The sequence below is a fragment of the Nothobranchius furzeri genome, chromosome 8 (genome assembly GCF_043380555.1).
Source record: "Nothobranchius furzeri strain GRZ-AD chromosome 8, NfurGRZ-RIMD1, whole genome shotgun sequence".
Taxonomy (NCBI): domain Eukaryota; kingdom Metazoa; phylum Chordata; class Actinopteri; order Cyprinodontiformes; family Nothobranchiidae; genus Nothobranchius; species Nothobranchius furzeri.
Genome location: NC_091748.1, coordinates 54,723,600 through 54,739,388, shown reverse-complemented (window position 1 = coordinate 54,739,388; position 15,789 = coordinate 54,723,600). Strand labels below are relative to the sequence as shown.

Genomic DNA, 15,789 nt, shown 5'->3' with positions numbered 1-15,789 from the left:
AATACTACAAGCATGAAAACATAACAGCAAAAATAAATAAAAACAAACAACAACAAAAGGGATGTTAGGTGTTCAAAGTTGATCTGACAAAAGGCTCAGAAAAGCATTGAAAACAAACCAAAAACTACATCTGAACTGAAGGATTACCTTTTTCTGGCCAGCAGGGGTCGCACTCTACTTAACATGATTTCTTAGGTATCATTCAACTGGAATCATAGTTTTACAACTTCTGTGTTAGGTTTAGTTTTCTAAATTGTTTGTTTTCAAATGACTACCCTGTAATTTCATATCATTTATAGTTTGTGCAACATTGATCTCAGTTTGAGATTCAAACATACGTAAAAATCAAATTGACAAAAACAAACAACAAAACAAAATTTTGTAATGCAACTCTTTTAAAAAAGCTCAGATGACTGTGTCGTTCTAATGGATGCCTTCATGTCTGTGAGTGTTTTCTGCTTTATTGTTGATTACTGCTACAAGTTCACTAATAAGACAAGTCTGCACTTGGAGGCTAATTCCAGATCTTCACCTCGCTCATCCATGGTGGTGTCAGTTCTTTGGCAGAACCCACCTTTACCTGTTACACTCCCCGTACACTTTAGCGAGGCACGATGTCAACAGTTTAATGGTTTACGTGGACAGCGTTCTCACTGTGTTCATTAACTCTAATCAAGTTGTGGAAACCTGGGTGTGTGTTGGTGTGTGTGTCAGTGTAAACCAAGAACGGTCATAAACAGTGGTCTGGATGTGTATTTACTCATTAAATCAAGCTACAAACATGTGTGTGTGTGTGTGTGTGTGTGTGTGTGTGTGTGTGTGTGTGTGTGTGTGTGTGTGTGTGTGTGTCTGTGTGTCTGTGTGTGTGTGTGTGTGTGTGTGAGTGTGTGTGTGTGTGTGTGTGTGTGTGTGTGTGTGTGTGTGCGTGCGTGTGTGTGTGTGTGTGTGTGTGTGTGTGAGAGAGAGAGAGAGAGAGAGAGAGAAGGAGGAACAGCATTCCTGTGACGGTTGTGAAGCATTTAGCTTTTGTACTAAGGAGACCTTCGACTGAAAGCAGCTTTGTGAGCTGCAGCTACTGGGAGCTGCAGGCTGGGCAACAAGTCAGAGCAGGTCACACACGCATGCATGCACGCACGCACACACACACGCCTACAAGTCAGACACAGGCAGACACGTTTTGCTCTTGGACACATGTTCTGTCCAAGAGATTTCAAACGTTACAATGTGCACGCACCGTTTGCATGTTAGGATAGCACACGTGCTTTGCCGTGTGCTAACGGCTGCAGTACCTTTTCGTGTTTTTGCTGCCTCCGGTATCTCTCCACACGCAGCCAAACATCCTATCAGAAATTCTCTGGCTACGTTTCTGAAAAGATTACGCTCATGACAGCAACAATCAAGCTTGCTGTGTGGAACTTCTCCCATTTATCACGCTGGATGCGGACATGATGTGGTGACAGGGGAATGTGCTGCCACACACCCCACCTATGAATCCATTTTCTTCAGCTTTCCTCTTAATATCCTTGTTGCCTTTTATCCCTGCTCTTATTTTTTCTTCAGTCGGTCACTTTTATGAATTACTCAAGTTACTTTTAATCTTTCATTGTCGTTTCACACTCTTTGTTTTTGTCATCACAAACTCTAACGCTCCAAAACAGTGCACGGGCAAAGTATGCCAACAGCCTGACAAAGACATGATTTATGTAACTTTAAGTACAAAAAATATTGATTGAATTGAACACAGCTGCAAAGTTTTTGAATGTATGTGGATCATTAAAGGAACACATGCTATTAAAGAGAACGGTGTGGGAGGTGGAGTTACCTGTTTGTGCGGGTACTGAGGGTTGCTCTGTTTCCTGATTCACTACTGGCTGCTTGTCTTTGGTGATCTCCACTGCAAATATAAATGCACAGACACACATCACATTTATGTCTCTTTCACAGAACAACACATGGGGGGGTGGGGGGTGGGGGGGGGGGGGGGGAAGCAACATTTCTCAGCTGAACACTTGGATCTAACGGAGGTTTGTGCAAAAACCCATCAGTCCAAAAATAGCAGAAGCCAAACCGCAGCCAGGAGGCCATGTGTGCAAACATTTTTTTTCCTCCTCTTTCAAACTGGAGAAACGGTGACAAGAATCCACCCCATGCTTGCACACACAAACAAACAAGGTCAGGGAGCACTGAACAAAAAGCCCGACCCCTTTGATGATCCACTGCATGAAACACTTGGCACAAGCTGAGGATGTTTCCCACCAAAGTTTTGTCTATTCCTTTTCCCGCAATCTGCTCCGCTACATGAAGGCTCCTTTGTTGTTGGGCTGTGCGTCGGAAAGGAATGTGACGAGGATTTCTGAGGCTGGACAAAAGCACTCTGTCATTTGGAGAGAGAGACCTGTAATACGACGAAGAGTGAGGGAGGATCCTGCGTTTGTGTGTGTTTTCTCTCTAAAGAAATCGTCTAGTAATCAGCTCATCACCTGAACAGCTGTTTCCTCTGCTCAGATCATGGCACATCGAGATGAGCTCAGACATACTAGCAGGTGCACAAACAGCAGAAATGTTTATACACTAGTAGAACAAAGTCAATCAGCCGACAGAACAAACACACAGTCCTGCAGCACAATCATTTAGAAATCTGACAGCAGGAAATATTTCAAATTCCGTACTACGGCTAGCATGTCATCTGCAAGAGATACAATGAGAGACTGCTGCTTACCATGTGGACACTGGGAGAGCGAAACCTGCTTTATACGAGTCCCGTTTCGACAGGCAAACACCTCCATCTGACACTGGTTCTGGTAAAGCTGCCCATCTGATCCACAAACAGGCTCTCCATCATAGCCGCAGTCCCTGTAGCACGTGCAACGCTCAAACTGCTCCTCCTCCAGACACCCAAACACATTGTTGCACTGGTTTGCCTGCACAAAGCCTGCAGGAACAAATATTTATAGAACACCTTCTTTGTTGTGTTTTAACCAGCTGTTCTGGGTGCAGCTAATGAGGCCCTACCGATCCACTGGTTGGTTGAACTCTCCACCTCGTTGCATGTAGGTCCGTCACACAGCTCCCGTGCAAGAGGACTGCTCTCACTCACATTATAGAACCTTGTGGCCTCGAAAGCTGCATGACCCACACCAACATATACTTTGATGAGTTTTATCATTTGAATGAACCCCTTACACTGTAGAGATCCAGGGGCTTTTCCTGGTTAATCACCTGGTTCATAGTAGTCATAGACCTTGACCGGAACAGGCGCCGTCTTGCCCACAATGTATTCCCTGATAGCTGTAAAGGCCACACATGTCATACATTGACTGGGAATCTAAAAAAGAGAAACACACCAATGAGCACAGATGCAAAGACTTTACAGACACAAACTTCACCTCAGTCGTCTTTAATGAATTGCAATCTGCAAAGAGGCAGAAACTGAAAAACTCGCCTCATCAAAGTAGAACAAGACTTTCCTTCCATTCAACTCGTATCTCTTCAGACCTACTCTCTTGTCCATCAGTAGCTGTTCAGGACAATAAAAATGACAATCAAGTGGGTGATTCAACATAAAAATGCATAAAAACAAAGCACAAATGCAGGGTTTTAGATTTTTTTTTACCTTAACATTTGGTTATTTATATATAGGCTGACAATAAGAAAACAAACTCATTAGATTTTTTGTTACAATACTTCAAGAAAATGCATTAAAATTAAGAAAAAGCTGCAACATTTTGTGCATTATGCACTGCCTAGCCCCCACTGCCAGCTGGAAGATAATTACCCAATAGGCTCCAACCTGTTTACTTAGTTAAATCTAGGTGGTGACCTTTTGTTTAGCCGGGTAGTTTATGATCCCACTTTAAAGCTGCAATATGTAAAATGAAGTGAGAGTGACATCCTGTGGCCAAATTTACATACTGCAGTCCATTTTTATAAACAAAAAGACACATTCTGTTTCCTGTTCCAAGAGTTTCATGGCTGTTGCAGATCAGCACCAGAGGATTCTAGTTGACAAGCAAAGACTAGTCATACACAGCGAGCTGATAATTAGATAAATACGTTATCACATCTGGAGAGAGCACTCTTGGGTGTTTTATGGTAGGGAGTGCTTACTACACTTATTACACTAATATGCCCGCAACATTAGAGTTGGTGCAGTTGTTTGCCTTCTTGCTGTTAGTTGTTTTAATAGTTCTGAACAATTCAAAACCTCTTAATACATTTTTTTCTTTTTTCTTTTGTCCACAACATTTTTATAGCTATATTATGTTAGAACATTGTTAGGAAGCATGAAAAATATGCTAGCCTGTTTAGTAGATTTACCATTGTAGCTTTAAAGAAAATAATGCTGCTGGAAAATATTAAAACTGTACATTAAAAGTTAATTGAACAAATTTTCAAGTTGGTTGTGATACAGCTCATCACACATTTGAATTAAGTGGTTATAAATTAAATGAAGAAAAGCCACCTTAATGTGCCTTATTGCTAATCAGCACCACATCTGATCGGACAGCTCCCTATATACAATCAAAGTCTGGTTAAGAGGAAAATAAACGATTGTGTAAAAAATCAAATTGTGTATTAATTTACCCAAACTCAACCCATTAAATCAGGAAATATGTAATGCAAATGCACAATGTCGGACCTTCTTTTATCAGTGCTACAATTGGCGTTCACATTTTCTCTCACAAAGTATTACATTTTGACCACTGTGTCCATCTTGAGGTCCATGTTCTGCACCTCAAAGGACAGCATGACAATGTAAAACATTTCTACACAATGACTGATAAAATGTGCAAAAAATACGTAACCAGCATGCTGTCTCCTGAGTTTGTGTGTGTGTGTGTGTGTGTGTGTGTGCGTGCGTGCGTGCGTGCGTGCGTGCGTGCGCGTGCGCGCGCACATCTTTGCAGAGTTAGAAGTTATTTCACCCATAGGGGAAATGTTCATTATGTCACAGGTGTCAGCCTTGGGACAGTGGGGGTTTATGAGGTGCTCACCTGGAGCTGGCGCCACATGGACGCACGCACACACACGCACACACAGTAATCTGTCTACAAAAGGAGTTTTTGTCTATAGTGAACAAAATTGTCCTGAACTTTAACACCTTAAATACTCTATCAACATTATGCTGTTGTTGTTTCTGACTGGACGGACCTAACGGAAACTCCCAGTCGGTCACTGGAGGAGTCATTCATGTCCACAGGATGCATGAAAGCAAAAAGACACGACTGCTGAAGCCAAACCTGCCACTGTAAAAGTTGTGGAATGCGAGTGGCAGGCAGAAGTAAAACTGAAGGGAGGCCAGCGGGGTTTAAACTGAGCTTATTATCCACTGCAGCTTAGGTCAGCGTTAAGTGACACACTGACAGTGTGTGTGTGTTTGAAATATCTCCAGATAGTCACAGAGGTGTTTTTTGTAACAGCAGACTGCAGACTCAAGGCCCTATTACAGTCTCGTAATGAGGATCAACGTTCTGACGGGTGACTGGGGAGTTGACCTGGATTCAGCCCCTTAAAACTACCACCACCTTCCTCATTATAACCCACTAATCCAACCAGCGGTGGATATGTCTTAATGCACAATTCCTTGGTTTATTAGAGCATACGTTCTCAACCAACAAGGGAGGACATGTCAGGTAAACACTTCTCTGCTTCCAGCTGTGGTAAATATTTATATCCACTTCTCACTGTGGTTTGTGTGTGTGTGTTTGTGTGTGTGTGTGTGTGTGGGGGGGGGGGGGGGGGGGGGGTAAGGTATGTATTTGTGTTGATGTGAGTGCACCTCAAAGGACAGCATGACAATGTAAAACTGTTAGGTGAGGTGCTGTTATCCAGATAGAACATGTGTGTCGGTGTGATGACATACTCTCTCCAGACTTTCGACGTCCGCTCGGAAACCAGAAATCATGGGAACTTCTATGACTGCCATGTTGGAAGAGCCTGAATGGAGCCACCTGGGCACAGACGTTAATGCGTTAGATGGGAGAAATGTTTAAAGTGGTTCTGTACATCAGAGTGTGGTCAGTCTCAACCTGGCGCAGACTTCTAAGGAGATGTGGAAGTTCATCTTATCCTGGTGGGCCACTGGGTCGTCATCGTCGATGGGTGCACGCCGCTTCCTGTTAAGCTCAGACCGGTTATCGGCTCGGCTCCGGGAGCGTGACGCAGAATGCTTGGTTGAGGATGAAGAAGGCTGTGGGTGTCGCTCCTGAAGAGGCTCCTTCAGTTCAACCCTGAGCTGAAAAGCTGGCTTTGCCACTGGGTCAGGGACGTTATAAGACACATCAATCTATGGATGCAAAGACAGAAGAAGCCCAAAGGGGGCCAGAATTCCGATGAGGGTTTATTTTGTAGGGCAGTCAAACAGCCTTGCAGCGAGAATTAAGGTTGTGTCCCCAACACTAGGGATAGGGAATTCTGGATAGATTTGAGATTTCTGCAAAGCGACTAAATTATAATTGCATGACGCGGGACCTTTGGCATCAAGTGTGTGTCGAAACACATAAACAGACATGTTTTTTTTAAACATCTTTGGTACGTTCTTGCTGCATTTGACTTCTAACTCCATTGTTGGTTCTTTTTTGAAACACAGAAAAGGTTTCTCTTTACCTTGCTGACAGTTTCGTTTGCAGCTGCAGACTTCCTCAGAGCTGACGCTGATGGTGGCGTCACTTCCTACTCCATTTATCCACGGGCAGCAGAGGACGTTGTCGCCCTCTGCTGCCCGCTCTCCCTTCTCCGATGATGCAGTCCCATGCGCGATCCAATGTGTAAACCCCATCGTCTCTGTTCATGGTCCCACATCCACGTCTCCTTATCTCCATAGCTTCCTTTATCCATCTTTTGTATTTCTGTTGTTCGGTGTTTATGATCCTTGTGTTGTCCCAGTCCATTATATGGTTTTCTCTTGTGCAGTGATCTGTTACGGCTGACTTCTTTATTGTGATTTCTGCTTCTTCTTTTGCTGCTCTTGTGTGTCTTTGACTTGCCTCTTTCTCGCACTCCTTTCTATGTTCTATTGTTCGTGTGTTGAGTTGGTGTCCGGTTTCTCCTATGCATGTTTTATTGCAGAGTTTGCATGGGATTTCGTAAATGACTCCACATTTAAGTCCAGCTGGTATCTTGTCTTTTGGGTGTACTAGTCTGTTTCTGACTGTTGTGTATGGTTTCCTTGGTGTGTTTATGTTGTGTTTTTTCATTGTTGCTCTTATTTTTTCTGTTATGCCTCTGATGTATGGTAGGGTTATCACTGGTTTTGGTTCTTGTCTTTCTGGGTTTCTGGTTCTTTGCTTAGGTTGTTCTTTTCTTTCTGTTATTGTTTGTTTTCCTTTGTTTATTGCCCATGTCGGGTATCTGCAGGTGTTTAAAGCATGTTGTATGTGTTTGTCCTCTTGTTTACGGTCTCTTTCTTCTGTTATCATGTTTGCTCGGTGATATAATGTTCTGATTACTAACATTTTGTGTATGGTGGGGTGTTCTGATGTCCATGATAAGTATTGGTCTGTGTGTGTTGGTTTCCTATATGTGTTTATGTTTAGGGTCCCGTCGGTCTGCCTGGTGATTTTCATGTCCATAAATGCTATACTGCCTTCTGTTTCTGAGTCATATGTGAACTTTATGCTGCCTGTGTCGTCAATGTTATTCAAGTGTTGTGTTAGTGTTTCTGTTTGACCTTTTGGTACTGGAAATCATACCAAGTAGACAAACACATACAACACGCTTTAAAGACCTGCAGATACCCGACATGGGCGATAAACAAAGGAAAACAACAAACAACAACAGAAAGAAAAGAACAACCTAAGCAAAGAACCAGAAACCCAGAAAGACAGGAACCAAAACCAGTGATAACCCTGTACGAGAGAGAAACAAGTCGAAGACACACAAGAGCAGCAACAGAAGAAGCAGAAAGCACAATAAAGAAGTCAGCCGTAACAGATCACTGCACTAGAGAAAACCATGTAATGGACTGGGACAACACAAGGATCATAAACACCGAACAACAAAAATACAAAAGATGGATAAAAGAAGCAATCGAAATAAGGAGACGTGGATGTGGGACCATGAACAGGGACAATGGGGTTTACACATTGGATCGCGCATGAGACTGCATCATCGGAGATGGGAGAGCCGGCAGCAGAGGGCGACAACATCCTCTGCTGCCGGCGGATAAACGGAGTAAGAAGTGACGCCACCATCAGCGTCAGCTCTGAGGATGTTTGCAGCCGCAAACGAAACTGTCAGCAAGGTAAAGTGAAACCTTTTCTGTGTTTCAAAAAAGAACCAAAAACTGAATTAGACATGGTTTTTGATCACCCAGCTCTTGTTTTTCATTAGAGTCCAGGTGCCATTGGCCTGAGGGTGTGTCAGAGAGGAGTGTTGATGCACAAAGAGGTGTGGATGGAGGTGAAAGTGTGAGAGAAACTGGTGAAACATAGTGATTTTTGTTCTTCACAGCTCACTGTGAGAACAACAATATAACAGAATCTGCAGCACAAATTAGGTCATTTATTTACATATTTTGAGAAAAGTCATGTTCTGTTGCACAATTTTTTGTTTTAAGGGAGACATATTATGACTTTTTTAAGTGATAATTTTGTTGATATAAAACATGTTTATGAAGTTCTTTTCACTAAATCCCTCCCACATTGAGCCATTTCAGCAGATTCATTTAGACAGTTCAGTACCTTCCAGAAAGAGTCATTTCAGGGCTCTGTCACTTTAAGAAAACAAGCTTCTGACAGCCACACCCACCCACCCCCCACTCAGGCTACTATTGACCTTTTGCACATGATGTCACGCTACCTTTGGGAACACCTCTTTTGCCATGCTGGACGTCAAACAAACCATTTACTTCTATAACTTCATTTTCTTCTTTTATTGTGTTTACTGTTCTATGAGAATGTGAATGATGAGGTGGATGATGATGAGCCCTGTTGAAAGACACATTTCTGTAACCGCTTGGTGTCAAAAAATAAAGTTGTTCTATTCCAGTCTATTAAAACTCTATTAAGCTGTTCCAAAACAAGTCAATTTGAAGCGTTATAACACGTTTACTTTGTTATTTTGATAGCAAAATGGAAACAGTTAGCAGTGTGGTTGGTTGCACTTTAACAGACAAGGGTGTAAGCCCAACTGGTCTCTATACTGAATCATTTTGAAGGAGACTGAAGATGGGGATGGACAGCTACGGTCAATCAAACAGACAAGCAGCCCTCAAAGTGTTTTTGGATTTGCAGCAAACACTTTCTACCAGGTAGGATCAACATTCATATACTTCATGAGGAAGACAGAGACTGACTGTGGTAATGGTAATTCTATTTTTCACTATGGAGGCTTTCTGTTCACTATAGTGAATTGCTACATTCCAACTGTACGTCTCCTTTAAGCCCCACGAGATGTCTCAGATGCAGCTGTTACACACCTGCTAGACTCTATTAAAACCTGGACGGCTGGTTCCCAAAGTCAGAGACTCTCTTGGTCAGCTTGCTTCTCACACCAAACCCTCTGTCAGGAATCTTGGCGTGACCTTTGACCCAGCTCTCACCCTGGATTCTCATGTCAGTTCTCTTGTTCGCCCTTCCTTCTTCCATCTCAGGAACATTGCTAAGCAGAGTCCCATTCTGTCTCACTCTGAACTTGAGACAGTTCTCCACACCTTCATCTCCTCGCGCTTAGACTACTGTAACTCTCTTATCACGTGTCTGAGCAGAACCTCCCTGAACCATCTACAGGTGGTTCAGAACGCCTGTGCTCGGCTTCTGACCAAGTCCTCCAAACACACCCACATCACCCCGCTTCTCCTCCAGCTTCACTGGCTGCCAGTCAACTTCAGGGTTCATTGTAAGATCCTGGTTCTGGACTATAGGGCCTTACATGGACAAGCACCATCATAAATTGGTGATCTTCTCAGTCCCTACACCCCCAGCAGGTCCCTGAGGTCCAGTGATCAAAGCCTACTGGTTGTGCAGCGCACCAGGCTAAAGACCAAAGGTGACAGATCATTTGCTGCTGTGGCCCCCAGACTCTGGACCTCTCTCCCCCTGAGCCTGAGATCAGTGGACTCAGTGGTCTCCTTTAAAAAGCAGCTGAAAACTCACCTGTTCAAGCTGGTTTTGGTGTGACCTTCATCACCACCCTACTTATTCTGCTCTTTCTACCAACTCTGCCTTTCTTGGGATTCACTGATTAGCCTTTTTCCTAAACATTTCTCTTTCCCTTTCCTTACATTTTTAATCACAATTGTTAACCATATTTTTTTAATCACTTAAAAAAACAAATCTTTTTTACATTACATTTTTTGTTCTTGTGAAATGCCTCGTGATTTTTATTTTGAGAAGTGCTGTATAAAACATTGTTTTCTTTCTTTCTAGATACTAATAATATTGTTCTAATGCAAGATTATGTATGGAAACATTACGTTATTTATTTACCATGATGAGCTTTGCCGTCATGAGGCATCTGGTGCCCCCGGTGTGACAGTAGCAGCTGAACCCGGTGACCCAGGGAGTGACAAAATCAGCTCCAGTGTAAAGTCAAATGCTGTTTAACACATAATGTTAGAAATCCAGCGGGGTGAATCCTGCCAAAGTCTACTTGTTTAAATTAGTAAACAGCAGCAGGGAGAACGTAAGCTAATGTTCATAAGCTAGTTAACATAGCTTTGTAAATACTGCACCATATGAGCGCCACCTAGGTGTGCTAAACCTCCCCACAAGTGAACTAGGCTTCAACTAGTAGCAGACAGGCTAAACTAGCAAAAAAATCATCTCAGTCACCATTTTTGCCCTCCATTCCATCCGCCAATAATCCACTGTTGATGTCCACTATGGTGGATCCATGTGGTCAGGTGACATAGCTGCAAAGCGTCAATAAGCTAAAAATGCTCTGGTGTGAGGGAGGAGCTCTGAGCAGAGCTGCTGCTTGAGGAGCAGCAGCTCTCTCTTGTACATGAGAGGTGGTGTGATTCTAATTTCCCCATGTGTGACATCACAAACGGGGACTTTTTGAAACAGCTTGTTTTAGGCACATATTTCCTAGAACCAAACTGACAAAAAATGGATAGATGCTTTATTGTTCACATTTGGAGTGCTCAGAGGCAGTAGAACCTCACATAGCAGCACAAAAAAATGCAAAAGATGAGTTTAACATAATATGTTCCCTTTAACCTGAATGATTAAACACAGACAACAAGAGGTAAGGAGTAAACATCTGCTACAAATAATAAATATTATTCTTTTTCCAAACTGATGTCACACTGCTGGGAGAGTTGTAGTGTGAAATGTTGAAGTAGGCATGGTATTAAAGGTTCACTTCAGGCAACTGTAAAGACTCCAAAAAGCTATGTATGTGCAGAATACCTGCATGAGACAGCAACCTTCTCCTTTAGCGCTGACAAACAGGCCAGTGGGGATACTGGGTATCTAAGAAGGAAAATAGATAGGAAAACACAGCGAATCAGAGGGGGCAGGGAGAGGTGAGCGAGTCATTTATCAACTGAATGGATGCTTTAGGTGGCTGCGCCGCCACAAGTGGTTCCCTGGCTACTAACCGGCAGCCCTAAATTGCCCCCCAATTAAGTTGACACCACTAATCATAGTAGAAAGAAACACGCCTGGCAGAGGACCTCCTTCTTTCTCACCTGAAAGTCTCCCGCTGGCAGATGGAGCCATTAATTCCTCACAACCGTGTTGACCTGACCCAAACACAACTCGAGCAAAGGCGGTTTGTTTTACGTGTGAACAAACTGAACAATAAAGCACAGTTCCTAAATCCGCCGACCAACAAGGTGCTTTTTGAGAAACGTGGGCCTGGTTTGGTTTGGCAGTGAGTTAAAAGGTCCTGGCTGCTGGACTGCTACACAAGCAAACACACAGATTACCGTTTAATGCCAGAGTGCTGCTCATTAGTCATCATTTCAAAAGAACCTAAACTAGGCTTAAGGGGAGTGGTTTCATGGGGTCAAATCTGAAGTTGTGGTAATAAAAAGTGGATGTCACATAAGTTAAATAAATACTGTCCATATAGAAGCCAGCATGCCTTAATCAGGTTGCCCTACCCACCTGCTGGCCAAGACGACCATTAAACAGATAAATAGACAAGCAGCAAATGATTTGTTTCACCTTGGCGCTCTGAAGGAGTTTTTTGTTTTCCTTGTTTAGTTCAAAGGTCTCCTGGAAGTCCAGGTTGGTAGAAGCCAGAGAGATGGTGAGGTTCACCCCCCCTATGTAAGACAGGATGGCGTACTCTGACAGGGCATGCAGAGCAACACATGTGTCCTGAAAGAGGGAATTTAAAATGTCAGCTGGGGAAATACATGACTTAATCATATCATTATGTACATGCTGGTTTTTACTTTACAAGATGAAGTTTAAAGATTCACAAGTCAAGGCAAATAGAATACCTGTGTGGAAGAAAAACCACCTAGAGCGTTCCTTTGCTGGGAGAGCCATTTGACCACAGGAAGTGCAGAAGCAACATCACCCAGCACGGTGTAGGTCAGAAGACCGTAGGCTGTCATCTCCACCTCCGCTGACACCACTGGGAGCAAAAATTTTAATTGTTGTTAATGAAAATTTTTCTGATAAAAAATGTTCAAAAATGTTATCTCATCCGTTAGCTCCTCAGATTTGTCATAAACAGATACCTGACTGAGAAAGGCCATCAATAAATCCCATGAAGGTGTCTTCATCAGTCACCATGCTGCCAGTCAGACTCCAGTGGGTCAGTCCGTCTAATCAGAACAGGTCATATAAAAACAAAGAGGAAGACATACCAAAATTAGTTTGTCAGCAGATTACTACGTGGCGGCACTGCACTGGTCTCCAGGTGAGGCAGTCGCACCTCCACCTGGCTCAGCCACCCCCCTGCCAATGACACATTAGCACTCTGAGCCGCTCGCCTTCTTGAAAAAAATGCCCTCCTCCCCCTTTTCATCTAATGACCGCGTTTAACAGGAAATCCTCCAGAATGCTGAAGAATCTGTGTCTGTTTTTCTCCTGAGCGGTAAATGTTGTGTGATTGTGTGCTTGCGTGCACGCGCTTGTTAACAACTCGTTAGATTGAGAAACTCACAGCGCACGCGGGGGTGGGGGGTTGAGGGGGGTGCGGTCTACCACTGCCTCAGTGCCGCTCTCTCAGTCCGCCAGGCAACGCCTCTTTCAGAAGCGTTTTCCTAACAGGAAGTGTGGATGAAATACGTCTCCACCCATGCATTGACCCTCACTTTAAAGCTGAGTGTCAAGCAGGGAGGCATTGGGTCCCATTTTTAAAGTCTTTGGTATGACCCGACCGAGATCTGAACCCCGAACTCCCAGTCCAAGGGTGGACACTACCACTAGGCCACTGAGAAGGTTTAATTTAGTTTTAAGGTGTGAAACACTTGTTTAATGAATACATTTGCAGTGGTCTCTAGTAGCAATGAATGCCTTGTAAGTCGTACTCTGGGGAAAAAAGCCCTGGTGCACCAGGAAGCAGCAGATTGCGAGAAGAGAGATTGAGCTGGCAGGATTTGGAGTCTTATTTCCTGATATTTGGACATCTTGCCTGGGGTTGGATAACAGCAATGTGCCTCGACCACTGACTCTGTTTGCTTTGCAACACTGATGTTTTATCTCCACAAATAACACAAGCCTGGAGGAGTTCTGCTGTGTGGTTGAATTGCTAATGCTAACGGTTAGCTTCTACTAGTCGAGACATTCTCTGCGGTCTCCTGGACACTAAACCAACAACAGCTTTCCCCGTCGTGAGTCAAGATGGGTGAGTCCGTGAATGTTAAGTGACAGTGTGACATAGATCTGTCAGGATTTTCAAGTCCTAGAGTTTCACTGTCTATTTTCTATTATAAGCTAATTCAGGAGGTAGGTGTAGGAGACTATTTTCATGTTCAGCCTGTATGAAAAATAGAGTGACCCATTATAATCAGAAAGAATCATTGCAAATGCTTTTTCAGTGTTCCACACCTTTAAAAGTTTGATCAAGTTGATGAGCTTTGTTCCCCCCTCGATTCTATAAAATTTGACAAAACTGGAGAAAATCAAGAAAAGGCCAAATGATACCTAAAGATAAGACATTAAGAGAGAATGAGTTCTCATCTCAACCCTTGCTGCTATTTTCATATTCAGGAAGTCATAATAGAAAAATTCAAAGAAGAACGTCCTTTTTTCACACTTAGCATTGGTTTCATGCAAATTTAAATTAGTCTCTGAGTTTTCTTTTTCTCCAGCATCTAAGTAACTTGGAGCAAATCTAAGATTGGGTGTGGTGTTCGAGTGTCATGTGGTAAAGATACCTTTAGTGATGGCCAAGTGGTTGAGGCGACGCAGAGCCAGTGGGGCGTACGGGCTACGAAGCAGAGACAGGGCATAAGCAGACAGAGCTGTGGTGTAAGGATCATCTGCAGAGTAAGTGTTGCTTTCCAAGAAGCCCTTAGCTTTGGCCACTGCCACCTTCTCTTCCTGCACCAAATGGGACAGCCAAAAACATGTGCCAGTTTAAGCTTACATGATTCAACATAGGAAAATCTAAAATTGAAAACTTGAAATGTGTTTGCCTATTTTTGTTTCTCACCGTCAACAAAATAAATAAATCGACAATGACAGAATTTGATTTTGAAGGAAATATAACATTTTCTGCATTCCTTAATGCAGCATGATGGTTTCCAGAGTATTTGCATATAGGGATCTTTAGTGTACTCTATTGCCATCTCACTCAGCTGTTTAAAGGCTCCTTCTAATTGGATAAGAGCCTTTTCCCGTAACTCATTTGGTCCATTAAAAAGTGGGGAGTTGACTTTCATCTCATGCAGATGTGACCTTCCTTCTCATCCATGAGATGATAGGCCTCCAGAGCCACTCACTGTAATTGTAGCAGTCATCTTTTAATTAAGTGAAATTGGAAGGGAGATGAAGGTACGGCTTTGAAGTGAAGAATACCTTCTCATTCTTTATCGGTGCTAAAAAGGCAGACTCTCAGAAGAATCCTTTTTGGGATAGATAGAAAGAGTGGAAAAAAGAGAGATGGACGACAGAATAAAGCAGTCAGGGAGAGGAAATTTTAAATCAAGAGTTAACTTTCTGGATAACAGGAGAGCACTAAACAGAGACAAAAACAAGCTTCGTTTTGGACTCTTGCAAGCAGTTTTTCAAACACTTATGATGGCAGAAAAAGGGCATTCCAAGAAGGTGTTTTTCAGGGGTCTAAACTGCCTCTGCATGTCAGCCCGAATGTTTTGAGGTAGTTCAAACGTGATTAGACATTACATTAAAAGCAATGAGGCAGAACAAATTTGAGTGGGCCGACTGCCAGAAAATCCATCTTAACAACAGGAATGCAGCGATACGTCCGTACACGATCCGGGGATGGTAGGATGGGCTACAGATGTTGAAGTGGGTCAGGAGGAATCACTCGGGTAAATCCTCATGAATAAAACATCCGCTTTATAAAAGCCAGTAGTAAGTGATGCATCCAGATAGTTTTGTAGCATTGTCTAGTTCAGATTGTGTCACATTGTTGGATGTCTCACCTCTGTGGTCATTCCCGTCTCCAACAGCGCTGCTACCACGTAAGCTGTTAGAGAAATCTTTCCATGGATCCCACCCTGTGAACAAAATAAAAACCACCATTGACATTAAATACAATCAATAAAGCTGTCATTTTCACATGAGGGTGGTTGTATTACAATACATCGATCATCCAGCAAAGACAACTCCAATATCATCTTTTTATTGTCCTCACTACGGTCTGTAGAATCTTTAGGTGATACAGTTACAGTTCTCGTTTTTTCGAAGCATGTGT

General features: G+C 43.0%; 1 protein-coding gene across 3 annotated transcripts in view; it reads right to left on the bottom strand.

Moving 5' to 3' along the window:
- The window catches only part of cpamd8 (C3 and PZP like alpha-2-macroglobulin domain containing 8), a 60,038-nt gene that overhangs the window by 1,059 nt on the left and 43,190 nt on the right, over positions 1-15,789 (bottom strand). For 2 of the 3 annotated variants that reach the window (XM_015971415.3, XM_054730084.2), the window contains 13 exons: positions 15,518-15,592; positions 14,285-14,450; positions 12,641-12,727; positions 12,398-12,534; positions 12,117-12,272; positions 11,355-11,417; positions 6,030-6,286; positions 5,864-5,951; positions 3,443-3,517; positions 3,220-3,325; positions 3,013-3,123; positions 2,720-2,932; positions 1,823-1,894 (listed from right to left, as the gene is read on the bottom strand). In XM_015971415.3, the coding sequence (XP_015826901.3) occupies positions 1,823-1,894; positions 2,720-2,932; positions 3,013-3,123; positions 3,220-3,325; positions 3,443-3,517; positions 5,864-5,951; positions 6,030-6,286; positions 11,355-11,417; positions 12,117-12,272; positions 12,398-12,534; positions 12,641-12,727; positions 14,285-14,450; positions 15,518-15,592 (1,606 nt within the window). Of the gene's footprint in view, positions 1-1,822; positions 1,895-2,263; positions 2,396-2,480; positions 2,537-2,719; positions 2,933-3,012; positions 3,124-3,219; positions 3,326-3,442; positions 3,518-5,863; positions 5,952-6,029; positions 6,287-11,354; positions 11,418-12,116; positions 12,273-12,397; positions 12,535-12,640; positions 12,728-14,284; positions 14,451-15,517; positions 15,593-15,789 lie in introns of those variants that run through there. The other variant, XM_070553924.1, reaches the window with a different exon arrangement.